This window comes from Pimephales promelas, chromosome 8 (assembly GCF_988280905.1).
Source record: "Pimephales promelas chromosome 8, fPimPro1.hap1.1, whole genome shotgun sequence".
Lineage (NCBI taxonomy): Eukaryota > Metazoa > Chordata > Actinopteri > Cypriniformes > Leuciscidae > Pimephales > Pimephales promelas.
Window position 1 is genome coordinate 34,851,709 of NC_142776.1, and position 19,212 is coordinate 34,870,920.

The 19,212-nt window shown below is 36.9% G+C and overlaps 1 protein-coding gene across 10 annotated transcripts in view; it reads right to left on the reverse strand.

The window, feature by feature from the left end:
• The window catches only part of ptprt (protein tyrosine phosphatase receptor type T), a 259,071-nt gene that overhangs the window by 153,417 nt on the left and 86,442 nt on the right, over positions 1-19,212 (reverse strand). For all 10 annotated transcript variants that reach the window (XM_089134443.1, XM_089134444.1, XM_089134449.1 and 7 more), the window contains one exon: positions 19,027-19,201. In XM_089134443.1, coding sequence (XP_088990569.1) covers positions 19,027-19,201 — 175 coding nt within the window. The remainder of the gene's footprint in view (positions 1-19,026; positions 19,202-19,212) is intronic.

The window sequence follows — 19,212 nt, forward strand, 5'->3', positions numbered from 1 at the left end:
GTTCACAGAGAGTTCAAAAGAACTGCAATTCTGCAAATTTAGCTTGTCACTTTTGATTAAATTTATGCATCCAAGCTGAATAAAATTGTTACTTTATTAAAACAAAATCTTAATGACCCCATAGATAAAATATTGTCAGAAAGCTTTTAATTTGATTTTTCGGTCAGTTATATCATAACACCAAGCGTGCCGCGCAAGCCCTCAAAAGTGAAGCCAAAACGTCTCGATGGCCCCCCCTGTGACCGGTCCTAGTATAGGTCATAAACCCCGTCTCCCCATGTTCTTCAAAAGGACGTGAGACCAACTAAACTATTAAATTAAACTTCACATATCCTTTATCCAAAGATAGTTTCTGTCATTTATTGTAGTTTCTATCACGTTGATGTAATTTCAAGAGTTTGTTTTAAAAATAAGTTTGTTTTTACTTAGTCATGTGATGCTATAAAAACGGTGCTGTGACATCATGATTGACAGGTTCTCTGTGTAAAGTAGTCACTGAAGCACCAACATACTTTTTTTCATAATGTTGACTATGTGGTTAGTAGTTGTATTTACCTAATTTTAACAAGGTACTGCAATCAGCAGACATCATTGTTGAAGAACGGAGCAGACAGAGGACACTTAAAGGAGAACTCCGGCGAACAATGAACCTTTAGTCTAATAAAACATCGGTACATAGTCAACCGTTCTCTGAGATTTGTTTTCATGATAATCGAATGTAAAGAGTTTTATCTCTAAAAACTGTTTAGCGTATAATGCTAGTAATGGGGGCATTGACTAAGTAAAAAGAAATCGCTAGTTTATACCACTAACAAGGCTCAAAATAGCCCCACACTAACGCAGTAACATAATGAGGCTCCATACATACAAAGCGAAGCATTGAGAACTTTGTAAGTGTACAGACCGTTTAATAAGAAGATACTTTATGAAGACAGTTCACTTCACGTATACAGACAGGAGCCATCTTAAAAAATAATCTCGATAAGTCAAACCACGAACGTCGTGCTGAGTGATCTGAACTCTATGAAGTTCAACGAACATCTGAACTGTATGAACGGCGTTCGGGGATCGACTTATCGAGACTATTTCCTAAGATGGCTCCTGTCTGTATACGTGAAGTGAACTGTCTTCATAAAGTATCTTCTGATTAAAGGGTCTGTACACTTACACAGTTCTCAATGCTTCGTTTTACATGTATGGAGCCTCATTATGTTACTGTGTGAGTGTGGGGCTATTTTGAGCCTTGTTAGTGGTATAAACTAGCGATTTCTCTTAACTTACTCAATGCCCCCATTACTAGCATTATACGCTAAACAGTTTTTAGAGATAAAACTCTTTACATTCGATTATCATGAAAACAAATCTCAGAGAACGATTGACTAGGTACCGATGTTTTATTAGACCAAAGGTTCATTGTTCGCCGGAGTTCTCCTTTAATAAAAGTGCGGGCGTGGTCTTGATTTTGCGGCTTTACTTCCTGCTCACGACTGCACATGTCTGGTCCCGAAAACGCAAGTGCGCAGACTCAAGTTCCAAGATGTCAGCGCATATCGGGACATTGGCAGCTTCAGTTCTCTCTGATGGAAAAGAGCGAAGGGGCGTCGTATAACACAAACACAAACCTTAAACTTCAATTTAGCTTCCACATATGATGAATTGTTGCTTTTATCATTGGAAAACACATGTGTAATATATTGTACTATCAGCAACATCCTGTTTAATTTAATTTAAGAATTGCAGGGCATAATGCCCAAAAAACCTGCAAAACTCTGAATAGGACTAGCAAGCTCTCTGCACACCTACGTATTCATTAGACCTCATCAGCACCCACAAAGATCCTCCATCCTCCATACCTGCAGTCTCATGGGAAACACTTCTGAGTGACTTTCGTCTCATTCACTTTATTGTTTGGATCAAACCTCGGAAGAATGGCTCAGGGGAGCCAGGCGGGAGATGCTGTCTGTGCCTTTGACCTGACCCTCATCCCTTGATGCAGTATCTCTTTGGAGGTTTGATTCTCTTTGTCAGGGCGAGGAACAACATTTCCCCCTTTTTTCTTCCTTCCTTCCATCTAAAAACTAATTCCCTTCTATTTTTTTTTTTTTAGCTGTGCATTGGTGTTAGAAAGGTTTCTTTTGAATGCTCTTGCAGAATGCTTTAATCAAAACACCATATTGAGCATTGTGGAAGAGCAGGGAACAAGAGAAATACAGAGGAGGAACGCTGTAAACATACAAGCGCAGTAAGAACAGCGTGAGGTGAGTGAAGGCTCTTCAAACCCTCTTTCTGAAGAAGTACATTCAGGTCTGGACAAATAAAAGCAATGCACGGGGAACGGATGACAAGAGTGAAAATAAGGGAGGAGGCGTCTTTCGCTAGACTGAATTCACAAACCCGGCGCTGTTCAAAGGCGGCATGCTGAGGACACCTGTGCATAAAATTCAAAATTCAGCTCTAAAAACATCTCTGGACTCAGTGAGACGTAAATCACGCTTGCACACACAAAATCTCGGTTCCAAAACCTGGCGATACTGCCTTCAGAGGCCGAAACGGAGACTTCACAAGGCCTGAAACGTATGCAAACACAGACCTAAAATACAAAACTGACTGCAGAAGGCAATTTACATTCATTTTTTAATAAAATTAGGTAAAGAATTGTGTTTATGCATTTGCATAAAGCATGTTTTGGGACTAGTGATGGAGTTGGAATGCTCTACAAAGGTATAATAACTACACAAACAGCACTGCTAATGTGAAGGACACAATCAAAGTTTACTTACACCTGATTTCATGACCTTGAGATAAGAATGATGCTAAGCTAAAGATGCAATACTCTAACTTGAACACTATCTTGAAATAACTTCCCTCGATCTGAGCGGTACAAGACTTGGCTACTTTTCCTAAGTTTACCTCCTAAACACAAACAATTTTTTTTTTTACTCAATTCTATAATGTTAAGTGGGGGGGGAAACTCCTTAATCTTGTATTTGGGTCAAAAATGGGCACCCATAGAAATGAATGGGAAAACTGTAAAGAGCATTCTAAAATAAGCCAAAATAAGACACCGGGTGACAGCAAAGTCACTTCATCTTTAGGTTTTAGCTCTAAGAACTTATTGAAATGATATGTTAATGTAGTTAAAAAATAAAAAATAATTTACATAGAAAATATGGTACTTTTTGAAGTAAATAAATTCAAAAATACCCGCAAAATAATAAAAAAAAACACCATAAATGGATAGACAAAACTTTATCGAAGACAGTGATATAACATTTATAATAAATAAAAATTAGCACCACACCTGAGTCCTCTGTGCCCAAATTTGTCCACAATTACAGGATTAAGGGCTTTAAAGTGAATACGGTTTGAGGGCTACAATACAAGTTTTTGAAAATGATAACGTTACCGTCTCCATGTAAACTACAAAAACACAAATTTGTGAAAACGGTGACGTCATGTCCATTGGTATTATGCATAGTTTTTCTTTACAAAGTGACATCGCCAACTACTGGCCTGGCATAACAATGTTTTTTAGTCGTTTTCCCATTTTCACAATGCTGTCGCCTGTACACAAAAAACACGAACCTTTCCAGTTTTAGTACATCGCACTTGTGTAAACGTACCCTTATGGTGCGTTCACACCGGACACGAATAGCGTGTCAGGCGCGAATGATTTCAATGTTAAGTCAATGCAAAGACGCGTTAAGGCCAATTTATACTTCTGCGTAGGGTGCGCGCAGTAGGTACGGCGTAGCATACGCAGAGACGCGTCCCATACCGCGTACCCTTCGCTGTAGCCTGACGCGCACCTCCTCAAAAATGTAACTACACGTCGCGGCGACGCGGACCGCAAGATCTGTGATTGGTCGGCTTGGTAGCATCGCATTTCCTCCTACACATTTCCGCACGTGCCTTCTCACGCATTTCCACACGTACCATCTCCTCCGACGTCTTCTCTCATTTCTGCCTTTCAGTTTTAGTAATTTCACTAAAATTAACTGTTTTTCCACCTCAATAAGCTCCAACTCCAACATGATCCGCTCTCTTTCAGGCTTGTAATAACCTAGCCGCAACTCGGGGAATGTAAACAGTGGAACATTAAAACCCTCCGCCGCCAACTAGCGTTTCGGAGCATTACTGCAGAGCAACCAAGACCTGAACGCAGAAGTATAAATGCTCACAAAGGCGCCACCTACGTGCGTAGCCAACGACGTTCACAACGGCGTACCCTCGACGCAGAAGTATAAATTGGCCTTTACGCGCGTAAAAAAATTCCTGCGGCGCAAATGAGGCATAGAACGCGGCGCGGTAGACGCGAATACACCTCATTCACACGTCAAGTTCTCGGGAATGACGAGAATTGATCATCTGGTGCATTAAACGCGTTACGCACAAATGATTTAATTGGTGCTATTTGTGCATTCACGCGTTTGACGCGAATTCATGCCTGCCGCCCGAGTTGAGCTACTGGAGCGAGCATGGTGAAACTCGCCAAACGGTTCGCCTCCGAAGGGTCCGGTGGACACAAATACGGCGATGATGATCCCCACACCGCTGTTCTGCTCTTCAGAGCAAGTACAGTGCGGTGAATCTCTTGATGAATGCTCGATCAGCATAAAAAAGATGGCCACCAACGGGTTTCGATTCTGACGCACGTAAATTTCACATCAAACTTTGGTTTTTAAATGCGTCAGTTTCACTCTTGACGCGCAAATTAACACAAAGTGGTCAAGCAAGCGTCAAACTAGACGCGGTAGTGACGCGATTCTGACGCGCTATTCGTGTCCGGGGTGAACGCACAGTTAGATTGCCACAATGCTTTCTGGGATTGCATTCTCACAATATATATTAATAATGCTTCCTTATTTTGTTTCACTTATATATTATGCATGTAAATATACCACAAAGAATGTTTATCCCAACATCTGCTAAACTGTTTGTTTTATTAAAAATAAGTTGAGCAATAACATCTGATGACAAAGGTATAATCAATTATTCTTAAATGACTTTCAGTGTGTTCTAAGAAAAACATTGTTCTTTTAATTGAAAGGAGTAACTTGCGTTTATACAGCCACCAGATGGAGTGTTGTGATTCTTCCGATTCATTTTCTACAAGTGATCTGTCTCATATTCCTTATAGTCTCTCTGCAGTCTTTGGATCAGTACGGTCGCTCACCTACTATCTAGGTAGGCAGCTCAATAGGTTTTGGGAACAGAACTTCTGTATTCCTATGACATGGAGGTTCTGTATTTCAATGCATATACTTTGAAGTCTCGGGTACTTGGAGAGCAGTGCATCAAACTAAATAAATAAATATTCACACAGACAAGTAAAGTGGCTGCGAGTGTTTGAAGTGCTAACTCCTCGGCTCCTGCTTATCTGGGCTGTAGTATTACTGTGCTCTAATCCATCTCTGTAGTGAAGCCCACTCACAGGCAGTCTACGGACACACACACACACACACATCCAAAATCCTTCACTAATACTTCTCTCTGTCGGTGTGTAGATAACTCAGGGCATCACCATCACTATCATCACACACATAAACACCTCTCTCAAAAAATGCATACAGACCAGCGATGTTGGCAGACAGAATTGCGCTGAAACTCTATATGATCAAGCTGTATTTCTATCCAATATCCTGAAACCACACACAAACTCTGTTCAAAACCTAGTGAGCTACCTACTTAGACAGCTGCATAACATGGCACCTCATAAATAATTGATGTGGAACGCTCTACATAGGCTGGAAATCAGTACGCACGTCCCAAACAAGCAAACTCACAATTAATTCCAATATTGTGATATTTTAAAATGCAAAAAAAATTAACATATATGTTTTTTAATTAGATTGAGCTCTTGTTTTTATTGATACTTTGCAATACTGAATAAAATATATTTATAATATTAAATATATGTACATGTATTTCTTGGAATGAATTTAGATGTCAAATTCAGTTTGTCACAGGAAATTCAAATAATATAATTTTCAAGATCCTTTTTTGTTGGATTATTTAATTTTTGGAACAAAATGTAAAAACAAACAAACAAAACCTTCAGCATAATGTTTTAAATGTACTATGCTTTGAAACACACGAACTGTAATCTTACATAGGCTAATTGAAATGAAAATTAACAAATACAACAAAAGAATAGTGCAAAATAATAAAATAAAATAATTGCCATCTTAAAAGAGAGGACGGGAAGTATTTGGGAAGAGAAATTGATAAAACACAGTATAACATTTTAATTATTTATAAGCAGGGTTTCATTAGTTCGTTATTATTTATTTACTCAATGCGCACTATTGTTACTTTAATTTATTTTCCACTGCGTTGGCAAATCAAAAAGAAATCTTATTTAAATGCAATTCAATTAAATGCCAATAAAAAGAAACTCAAAATGAATTGAGTCTACTGCAGTCTTTTACAGTATGTTAATATTCCGTACAAGTCCTTCATCAACTCACGGACATCATACCAAAACAAGACACTACGGAGAATCGATCCAGATTACGCCTTGGAGTTCAGCCGTCACCTGTCATTAGCACCTCTACCTGAGGCCATCCCTCTGTCTAAGAATGCATTAGCTATATATATCAACACTACATTGTTCTCTTTCATTCACCCTCACATGAAAGGTCCAACGCTGACCCGCAGCATATCAATAAGGCCATACTGGACAGAGCTTGCTATTATTCTGCTGATGTGAGTCAGTGGGGAGAGTGTGGTGTGGAGGGCCCTGAGGGCTCGTGTCTTGTCAGAAGCAGAAAGGGGTTTCATGAACCATGGGGACGCCAACACCTGCATACAAACTAGCCTAGCGCATACTGCCTCTGTCACATCGCGAGGTTACAGCGCACAGGCCCGCGATTCAACGAGAGATAGTGAATCTTCAAGAAGAGGAGTTTATTTTGACATTAGAACACTGCAGATTTTATAAAACATATGATAAACGTTCATTTTATATGGGGGTGGTGATAAGACACATGCTTTTGGTGTGAGAGACCCGGGTTCGAATCCACTGTGAGACACCAATGTGTCCCTGAGCAAGACAAAAAAAACTTTTGCTGATAATTTACTCACCCCCATGTCATCCAAGATATCCATGTCATTCTTTCTTCAGTCGAAAAGAAATGAAGGTTTTTGATGAAAACATACTAGGATTTTTCTCCATATAATGGACTTTAATGGGAACCAAACGGTTCAAGGTCCAAAAGTCACGTTCAGTGCAAACTGCAAACTGTTCAAAGGGCTTTAAACGATTCCAGACGATGAATAAGGGTCTTATCAAGCGAAACAATCGCTCATTTAATAAATAAATAACAAAGATTAACTTTTATGAGCTCAAATGCTCGCCTTTGCTCTGTTCTCTGATGCACGTTTGTGACTCTCCTGTTCGAACTCGTTCATCAAAATGAATGAATCTTTTTCCGAGTCATTTGGTTGGAAACGAACGAATTGACTCGGAAAAAGATTCGTTCATTTTGATGAATGAGTTTGAAGAGGAGAGTCAGCTAAATTAATAAATGTAAATATTATGACCAGAGAATACAGGTCCCTCCATTTAATCCATAGATTTGTTTTAATAACCTGTGTGAATGGTTAAAAAGTACAGTGCGATGTACTGTAACTATACGTTCTCCCAGAATGAACTAAAACTCTTCTTTCTCCCACATCTCTCAGCCTCTGACACTGTGATGCAAATGGGCTAATAAGGCACGGAGGGTTTTGGGTTAAAATTGCATCAGGGTGAGAATGAGAGTGAAAAGCGACTGTCAGAAAGAATATTACTTAACACAGATTAGCATACATTAAAAATGAAAAACGGGAGAGGTTTGACACCACATAGGCTTGAAGTAGAGATAAGTAAACAAAGACGGAAGAGAGAAAAAAGGAAATAAAGATGATAATGCAGGCACTGGCAGATGAAAATTATTGTACGTCCAAATGTTTCTGAGACAGAAACCATGAGCACTGAATGACAGGATAGTGCTGCCCACAGGAAAGATAAATCGCAGAAGACATCTCAGTTGTTTCTCAAAGACGAACGGAGATTAAATAGAGAGAAAATTGAGAGTCTTCTACTTCATCCCGAGGAAAAAAAAGACCCCTAAAAGTCTCCTATGTTTGTCTTCTGGAATCTCAATAACGTCTCAGACTCTGTTCAGATTTGGCAAGATACCAAAGATAAAGTGTTCTGTCAGGGCCACTATCGTCAAAGATGATTGACAGTTAGCGTACAGTTTGGATTGGCGGTGTGTTTTATCCATGCAGCCTAGCATGGATAAGACCAGGAGAGCAGCAATAACCACCCTTAGGGTAAACAGAACCAACATGAATGTATTGCAGATATTATTATTGTTCAATGATTTAATGTGCAAAATGATTCAAGAAAAATAAGTCAGATTTAAAGGTATAGTTCACTTTGAAATTAATTTTTGGTATGTTTTAGCTTACCTCAAGGGCATCCAAGATGTAGGTGTCTTTGTTTCCGCTGTAGTTTCAATTTTGATATTTTTAGGTCGAACCGTTCTTGTCTGTCAGTCATATAATGGAGGTCTATGGTCACCACCTCAAAGAGCATGCACAGAGAAGTCAAAATTAAAGATGATTTAATGATTCGTAAATCTAAGTGCACATTGATGGCCTAAGACACGAAACGAGCGAGAAAACGAACAGTATTTATATCGTTTTTATCTCTTGTAGCCACAAAGCACCCATGCCCTCAGATCACTTAGACATGGCTGTGGTAAAAAGGATATAAATACTGTTCGTTTTCTCACACAAACCGCTCGTTTCGTGTCTTAGGCCATCAATGTGTACTTACATTTACGAGTCATTAAATGTCATTATATGATTGACAGACAAGAACGGTTTGACCTAAAAATATAAAAACTGAAACTACTGCGGAAACAAAGACATCTACACCTTGGATGCCCTTGAGGTAAGCTAAAACATATAAAAAATTAATTTCAAATTTCAAAGACTCATTTTTCTTGAATTATTCTATATAAATATCTCAATGACATCATGAGTGTGTCGCGTACATTATGAACGTATGAATGGAAGTCAACGGGAGATTTTCAAACTTTATGTCAAGCATTTACCAATACAAAAATAAATCTATACAGAATAAATTTTAAAATTGTAATCTGTATATAATGTCAACAGGATCAATTAGTTGCAGGAGTTTAATATTAAGTTCAGGAGTTAAGAACAAACTAATTGTTTGAAGAATATCTACACTATACTGCGTAATGTAATAAAACATAATTGGGATCTCATTAAAACTCATGAGCTATGAAAGAGCAACCTGTGAGCAATAAAATGTTCCTGTGGCTGAGAAAACAATCAAGAAAGGGGACGCGTGCATGCATGAGGGAAACATATTTACAAAGCAAATCCCAAAGGAGGCAAAGTAAACAAGAATAAAACCTCAAAAACAAAAGAAAGACAAATAACGGGACTTTTTCCATGGTCACCACCAGCAGCAACATTCCCTCATATCACCATTACTACCACTCTGTCTGTCTTTCTCTCGATCTCTCTCTCTCCTTGCCATCAGCCGGTGGTTATTAATGACCCCTGCACCCCTCTGTGAGCACCCCATTTATAAAACTCACCGTTTTAATCTCTCTCAGTGTGTGTTACTCCTCAGCCTCCAAACACACTCATACATTCAGTGGCTGACACCTTTCTGGAGGATTGAGGATGCAATGGCCAGTACTTACAGTTCAGGCACCTGCCCAAAACACATCCTCATATTTACACACCATCCTTCTCTCTCTCTCTCTCTCTCTCTCTCTTTCTGTCAGATGCTTAACAGTTATACAACTCATCCACAATGTTCCTTAAAGTCTTTTATGGTGTTTCTCTGCCTTTTAAAACTTGATTGACATGTTAATGCACATTAAAAATTATGAAAAATTTAGATTTATGCTTAAAACAAGACAAAACCTATTTGCCAGTTAACATACTCAGATATATTCTGATACTATCAATCAAAAGCTTGCTGTTTTTTACAGTAAGAAATTAATATTTATTTTCTAAAAGAAAGGTTTTAACTTGATCAGACAGTAAAGACATTTATAATGTTACGGAAATCTTTTTCTTTTTACATTTTCTAAAAAAAAAAAAAAAAAAAAAGTTAGGAATATTTCACCCCAAAAAAAAACATTTTCTGTTCATTTACTTTTTCAACACTGAAAATTATACGGGCATTATACTAATCTTTAGCAGAAAATCAGCATATTAGATTGATTTTTGAAGGATCACGTGACACTCAAGACTGAAGTCTTTGCCATCAAATAATAAATGTAATACTAATTATAATATTATAATAATAAATTACATTTACAACAAACATTTACTATAAATTTTAATAATTTATCACTTTATAACTGTTTTTACAGTAACTTTGGTAAGAGACTTCTTCAAAAAACAGGTATTTATTTTAATAAAATAATTTTACTTTATTTTTATTTTATTTGTTATTTTTTTCATTTTATTTTATTTTTTTAAAGTTAAGAAAAACAACAGCCAAACCAATTTAACAAATGTTGTGAAATTTGTCCCAAAAAAAGGAAAAGAAAACTATTTGCTAACTAGCTAAAAAAAAAAAGAAGAAAAAAAAATGTTTTGCCAACGAGACAGCCATGATTTTACTTCCAGTAAATGTATCTTGCATTAAGGGTGTTATTTTTCTGCAAGTCCACTTAGTCTTCATTTCTTCGGGTCAAGCTTTTGGCCCTTCCAGCTCAGCTAACATTGCAAGTTACGCCCCCAGCAAGTTCTCTTTATTAATTGTCCGTGTCTGGCTGGAATGGTGCCACTCATGCCATCCACGCTGCCCTCACCCTCTCCCCCTGGACTGAATCCCTGGCACCGCATGCATTAATTAATGCATATTTCATTTAGCATGCCAGTGCAGTGCAGCATATTGCTTTGCACTCTATTCATTTCCCCAGGGAAACGATGTTATCCATCACCCCTCTGCTGGCTCTCCTAATCACACACATATCCAGACGCATCCACACACCTCCGATTCCCAGGATGACACTGGAACCTCTAAGTCTTGAGGCGCTCGCAGCCTGGGGGATATTGCCCCATCGCGAAACACCCCTCCCAGGACATGCTAAGGCCAGATGGCATTGAACGCTGGCAAAGAAAGCAACAAACATGCCGCTCGAGAAATCATGCATGCAGCCACTATAAGTGACACCTCTGTTAGCTTCTATATTTGGCATGTTAATCAGGCACAAATACTACAAAGATGGGCCATTACTGTCCAAGAAAATATGTTTGGATGAGTCACAGAAAATAACCAATACATGCAAATGATAATACTCTGTACACAATTTCACATACTAAACTACTATACTATTAGTTGGTAGAAACATTGTTTATCGCAATAATAATTAATAATCATACACTGTAAAAAATATTTTCAAGATTTGTTATCACAACATATTTTCTTTTGTCAAATCAACTTTAGAATATTTTATAATTTTTTATAATTATATACTTTATAATTTATTTAGTTGAGATAACTTATTATTTTGAGTTTCTGATGGTTAAATTAATCTCCTTCATTGTATTAACTCACTTTTTACAGTTTAGTCAACTTAAAATTAAGGCAACCAGGTTACTTACTTTTTTAAGTTAAACCAACAATATTTTTTAACAGTATAGTAATCACAGCATTTTTTTTCTTTTGTCAAATCAACTTAAATAATTTATTTAGTTCACATAACATATAATTTTGAGTTTCTGATGGTTAAATTAATCTCCTTCATTGTATTAACTCACTTTTTCCAGTTCAATGAACTTACAATTTGAAGTCAACCAGGTTACTTACTTTTTTTAAGTTAAACCATCAATATTTTTTTTACAGTGTAGATATTTAATGATCATGGCAGTCTTATTTCAAGTTGTTGCAACCATCTGATAAAATCAATAAACCATAAGTTTGATGTAGTGTCTAATAAAACCACTGTCCGGGTTCTTCTGTTTAGGTTCATATTTAATTAATAAGCACATTCTTAATAAATCAGGTTTACTATAAAATGCTAATCAGTGCGGAATTTAACACAGGTATCCTTGAAATACACTTTGTTACTAGCTACTCCAAAATACAATGTAATCTTACAATTCATTCACATATTAGTGACCTTTAATAAAATCTGGAATTCAAGCAATCACTGCTTAAACACTTGAAATGACAGATTTGACTACAGCCTTGAGAATAGTTTACCTGCATGCCTAACATTGTATCACAGGATAATATTGTGTTGAACTTATTTGCATTCTTGCAAATGCTTAATGAATAACTCTACTGTGTATCTTCATAAAACGACCAAAATAAGAGATTATGTCCATTTGTACTCGAAATCCATATCATGAAAGCTATAACCAATCAAACACTACTGTTCAATAGTTTGGGGGCATATTTTTGAAATATTATTATTATATTATTTTTTTATTATTTTATTATATTATAATCATTAGTCTTCGGTGTCACTTACATGTTCTTCATAAATTATTCTAATGCTGATTTGCTGCTCAAAAAACATTGATTACTATTAACAGTTGCTGTTTTTATCATTTTGAGGAAAACGGATTCTGGATTCTGGATTCTTTAATGAATAGAAATCCATTTATATTATATATAAATCCATTCTTGCAGAATAAAAGTTTACATTTCTTAAAAAAAAACATTCAACGGTATAGTCTATATCTATATAATGAATCACATCACGCATACAGTCTAAAACATATTGTGAACAGTATATGCAAACTACTATACAAGGTATTAATATTAGCAATTGAACGAATGACGATTGTGGTTTGGCTGAGGTTTTTGGTTGGTTCTTGAGCTACCGTTTCTATTTTCCTTTTTTTCCCCAAAATGATACAGGGACAACCAGGTCTTAGAGAGCAGATAAAGGACTTGAAAGTGTCCCGCAGTGTTCACTCCAGCAGCAACAGCAATGCTAAATCATCTGCAAAGAGAAGCTTTAGATTCGCTGTCATGCTGGGTACACACCTGGGAACTCCAGCATCTCCAACTATAATGCAGGTTTTTCTGTTCTTAAACTTACTTTTACTGTCTGAATCAAAGGTTTTTTTGGATTGGTGCTTTTAGTCAGAGTTTAATGTGCATTGACAATTATACACAAGTATCTGCATGCACACAACATGGAAGTAAGTTGTGCATGTGCAGTCTTACACAAGAACAGTCAAAAGTGAAGCCTATAAGAAAATGTCCTCTCAAAGAGACGAGACGATCTGTTTTGTCTAATGGCAGAAGAGGTTTGGGAAACCTATTTGAAAACATTGTTTGTGCAATTTCACAAGGGCCACAACAATTACACACTTCACTTTAAGTGATTAGTCAATTAAATCTAAAATCCACCAATTATTGTTCAGTCAACCTTAAACATTACAGTTTTTTACAGTTAGCTCATTGGTATTCATACATTTGAATAAACACTGATACATATATCATCAACACATGGTTAGCTTTTTATGCATTAATTCACAGAAATACAAAATGCTCCGTTTAGGTTCAAAGACTATTGAACAGATAGATTAATTTTAGCATATTCCTAAAAAGGGAGACTTATTAAATATGCTTAGTGACCACAGTTAGCGCCCACATATAACCAATTTGACATTTAAACTTAAAATAAAATTAATATATCAGTCGAAACTCAACATGAAACAAATTGTGTGCTGCAAATACACTTTATATAGAAATAAAGAGATGAATTACTGGCCAAACGATGTTCTAGTACTTTATAAAAAGCCAATTTAACTAATCTATTGCTATCTGAAATGAATAATAGCACCTTCTAATAAAGACTAAAGACAATTAGCGGTGATGTCTCTGCAGTGATTAAAGGGTTTAATCATGTCTTTTCCCAAAATAAATCGTGAGAAACTGCTGGATTTGAGCTATTTCTCCTGTTTTCTTTCCAACAGCCATATGTTAAGACATTCTTGAATCCCAGGCAAAGCTTGTCAGGGGTAGGGGAGCGCGGGGCACAACCTAACGCGGGGTTAAATGTAACACGGACCGTTTACATAGTTCGTCAGGATCAAGCCGGCCGTCTTTCCGCTATTTTTCTCTTGCTGCCAGAAGACGATCTCCCGCGAATTTGCGGAAAGTTTTGATTATATTTCGTGAAGACACTGGACAAAGAGTGTTTTGACACCATGAAAGTAATTATTTTCATCATAGGTTTTTTTCGGTTTCTGAGTTGGGTGTATACGCTTCCAAATCTAACTTTATTTTGCCTTAATCACTGTCTTGTTGGCTCAAACATAGCACCGTTTTGAAACATGTCAGCAATTCCTAGCGACTGTTAGCTAGGTTTAAAATATGTAATACACAGCGGGGTTAATTCTAACGGAGTGTTACAACTAAGCCCCCAAGTGTACAATGATAATCAAATGAAAACGGAGCCACACAACTTTTCAGGTTTGAGTATACATTTAACTTTGTTAGACTTTCACAAACAATGTTGGGATTTAAAATGTTTAAAATTTAGTGTACTATATTAAAAATATGGCCTGTTATTAATGCAATAAACCCTTTAAATTTTTATTTTAAGCTCAATTGTTTTATTATTATTACTGTATAATAATAATAATAATAATTGTACATGCAGCTGCCACGCACACAAATCTAATTTAATTGAAATTACAATATTTATAATTGTATTTATTATTATTTATTGCAAAACTATGCAGCCCTTTTCTCTGTCTCTATCCATGATATTGATCCATAATAGAAGGATGATTGGATGAGGGATGGATGTATGGATATCTGTCTATACAGATGCACAAACAATATCAAACTATACAAATAAAATAGTACTGAATTATGTGTGTTACACACAAGTGTTATAACTAACCCCTCTGTCTGTTACAATTAACCCCGCATATGGGGTAAGTTGTAACATTAAGTGTTCATTTGTAGCAGAGATGTGTATGTTGCTTGTGTAAAAAAAAGTATTAATCTAACCTAATTATTTTTTAATTAATTGAGCCAAAACCAAAAAGTGTTAGGTTGTGCCCCGCTCTCCCCTAAAGAGCACAACTAAAGGTGTTTTTGGCCTTGCTAATAATCACACACAGTACAGCTACAGCCAAACAGATGCTAGCAATTTTCTCAAGTACAGTGACCACAACCACACGCTAACAAGCCTTGCAGAAACGGACCAACACTTTTTGTTATTTCTGTGGTACAATGTCTCTATAGTGAAGCTGAGGCTCTACCCCATTATAGAAAGAAACAGAGAATCAAGGCCTCTGTACTAGTCATTAGCAGTGCTAGCTGAAATAATGAAGACTTTGCGGGTAGCCATTCAGGAATCCTGGCTGCTGCTGATGGCTGAAGCTAGTTTTAAGTGCTGTATTGTGTTGTGTGTGTGTGTGTGTGTGTGTGTGTGTGTGCGTGTGTGTGTGTGTACGGCAGCATTTGTAAGCCAATGTCCCTGAACACAGGGCCATATGAGTTATAGTAATTTGCATAAAATCTTTCTGCAAATATATAGGTTTTTCAGGACACAGACAACAAGAATGCAGAATGTAATTGTAAAAGGTATATATATATATATATATATATATATATATATATATATATATATACCTTATATATATACAGGGCATAAAGTTAACTTTTTCGGCCACCGGCCACTGTGGCAGGTGGATTTAAAAATTCACCTGCCACAGAGACTTTTTACCAGCCTTTTTTTTTTGCCTCATAAACGTGAAAAAATAAAAAATAAAAAGAAAAGGGGAATTTCTCAATATTGTTCTTTAACTTGTAAGAATACACATTTAAGTGCTGTCAAGTAATAATAACTCTAAGAACATAATTTAAAATATATATATAGATATATACTCAACAGATAGACCTACCACAGCTCGTAAACAAATCACACGCGGCTGTGTTGATGGCGGATTTAGTCACGTAGACAGGTCTTACTCTTAACAGCTTTTAGTTACAGCGTTCAGGAACCGTTTAATATGAACTAAATTAATACTGTTACTGGTAAAATTACCGGGTACCGGACATTTTCTCACCAGTTCCCAACTCCCAACATGCACAGTTGCACACGCACACACATCTGTGCAACTGTCTTTGTAACCTACGTCAGCAGCGTTACATTATCTCATCCCATCTCACCAACAGTTTAATACTCGCACATCAAAACGTAGTTAGAAAAAGGGCCTCATCTTCTTTCTGATCGCATGAACGTTCCGAAACAACAGTCGCTGTCATAAATCAGCCGCTCACGAACCTTGCCATTGCCACCGATTGTTCACTTTGTATTAAAATGTCTTCTTTACTTTTCTTCTCATCCTCATCTTTTTGTTGGCTGTTTGTTTCAGCTGGCCTCTTTACCCCAGTAACGTGCCGTCACATTTTAGCTAAAGTCCAAGGCAACAGCGGACTTCGTTGAAATGTAAAAATCCTAATGAATCACTCACAAATCTCATTGGCTACCTGACAATGTGGCAGGTAGATTGACAATGTTACCCGCCAATAGCAAAATTCACCCGCATTTGGCAGGTGGTCGGGTGTTAATTTCAGGCCCTGTATATATATATATATATATATATATATATATTTAAATTGTTTCTGTTTGATTTTTCGAATAAAGTAAATTAATTAAAATTGTCAAGAAATGCAATGAACAAATGAAGAGCTCTTTTCCAAAACGCTATAAATCCATTTCAATAGTTTTCAGGAAAACTACATTTTTTACCTAGACCCACACATTTTGTGAATATTCAAATTATCCTGTTTAAATGTTTTATTGGTTCAGTCTGAACATTTTGAACAATAATTATTAAATCAAACAACAATATTGTTAATGATAATTTAAAAGTTAATTTTATTTTTTTCCAAAACGCTATAAATCTAAATAAACCTCAAACAAATAGTACCAATTTCAACATATGCATGAAAAAAACGAATTATTAAAAATGATCAATATATGATAACGATATTCAAAAAAGGGATGGGCACCCCTCCAGCACATGCACAAACACACACAGGCTACATAACATGTGAGCAAAGCGGAGCAGCATGACGCTTAAATATAAGTTAAAAAAAAAACCAAAAAAACAAAATAAACATTTCACATTTGTTTTTAATAATATTACATTACTTATTTTTATTATTTCATCTATGTTGAGTAGGCTATGAAAAGGGAACCGCATGAGATGAGTAAGATAGGATCAAAATTCAAAAGCTGCCCAATATCGGAAAATATTTGGAGTGCGTCAGACATGATTTTGACCACTTATTAAGTTTTGTTTTGTAGAAAGCTTGTAAATTTCGTTTCATATAAATTGTATCTTCATTTTAATAAATGTTTCATCGACAAATTGACTGGATTAATACATTAGAAGTAAATATCAGACAATATAATCAGGACACAGAGGCGCGCAGGTGAACCGGAGCGCGTCTCATAATATGAACCGAAACACCGCGATGCTTGCCTCACACAGGCCTGAGAACTAAGCTACAGAAAGCTTTAAATATCTACTTTTAAACAAAACAATTAAAAACTAAAATAAATTGGCAACTCTCTGCGTATGTAGGCTAATTCGAAGTATGCGTTTCTCTATGCGCGTTCACTGCGAAGATGGCGAGTAAGCATCATCAACTTTATCTTTGTTGCTGACACTGACAGAAAACACTAGTTTATTAATAAACAATTCAAATGTTTCATGCATAATCATTACTTTTGCCGGTTCTTTGTGGCAAGCTTTATGCATACGTTGAGATGCGGAATATGCAATTAAAAACGCTCATATGGTTTCTCTCCCATTTAATTAAATCAATATATGTGATTACTGATAATACAAATGGCTTAAATGATCTACTACTAGTCGACTAGAAAACTAGGACTCATTTTGAGGAATGAATGAACATAATAAACCTCTGTTCAGAGTGCCGCCGTGCTGGATTGTGTAGAGCGCTCATTGAATTTGAGAATTTATCGTGTTTAGGCTAAAAACAGGGCTGGCGCTTATCGTGGTTTGGAAAGAAACTGTATCTTGCAGTACATTTTAAACGAGGAAATATAGCGATTCGGCATGAAACGTTGATAGAGCAGTGAAAGGGTTCTGTCCGCAGCAGAATGACACGACGAACTCATTTTTTTTAAAAATGTCGTTTAGCGCGTTTTGGAAAAGAGCTCTTCAAATGCTAAACTAAACTTTGGCGTTTTTAACACCAAACCTAAAGGCATAGGGATATGTTCATAACCTAATTGGTCTGCTTTTTATTACATAACTTACCGAAAATCAAAAACAATGCAGTGTTCTGGGCTAAATGTGTTCGTTGTATGTTCGTAGCCTACATAAGATGAGTACACAGCTGAGCTGAGAACTAGTGAAGAGCTTATAAAATGTGTAAAGGAGTCAATCAGTGGCAGGAATCCCTCCGTCACACACTCAAACACAGATCTGTTGTAAGGAGACGTGGTTTTGATGTCTGTCCTGAACTGTGACGGGCAACATCATGATTATGACGAGAAGGCGAGATGACGAGATCTGGGTCGCATCTTGTGACATCAAGGTTTATTTACATGTCTTTGGTCTGTGTTATGCTCATAATTAATTCGAACCGCACCAGAGTTTGTTTGTAAGCGGAGTGAGACTAATCTCAGTGTTCTCGGTCCGCTTGTTTAGTGCACAACAAGTTTCGGATTCACACTTATTCAAAAGAACCGCACTAACAGAGCAATCACACCAGGGTTCGTTTTAATCCAACCAAACATGCCAAGTGTGAACACACCCTTAGATACAGCCATGTCAGCCGACAGAATTGCATAGCTTTTAATGTGTTTAATTGTCTTTCACAACTGAAGAGCATATCAAATACTATATGACTAGAAGAACATTTCATAGCCCCAAACGTAATTGGATTGTTATTACAAATTCCCAATCACCGTTTGGAAAGAACAAATGGCATACATGCTTTCAGGTGTCCATACGCACCTTTGACGCTCAGCTCAGCGTAGTTGGACACACCAGATCCTCCATCGGAACGAATCACGCAGCGGTAACGGCTGGTGCTCCGCTGTGACGTGTCCGTTACGCTAACGGTGGCAGAGAATCGCCGATGGTTCACCACACGGGTTACCATGAGAGACGTGTCTTTGCCGTTCCATTGCTGAAAGACAG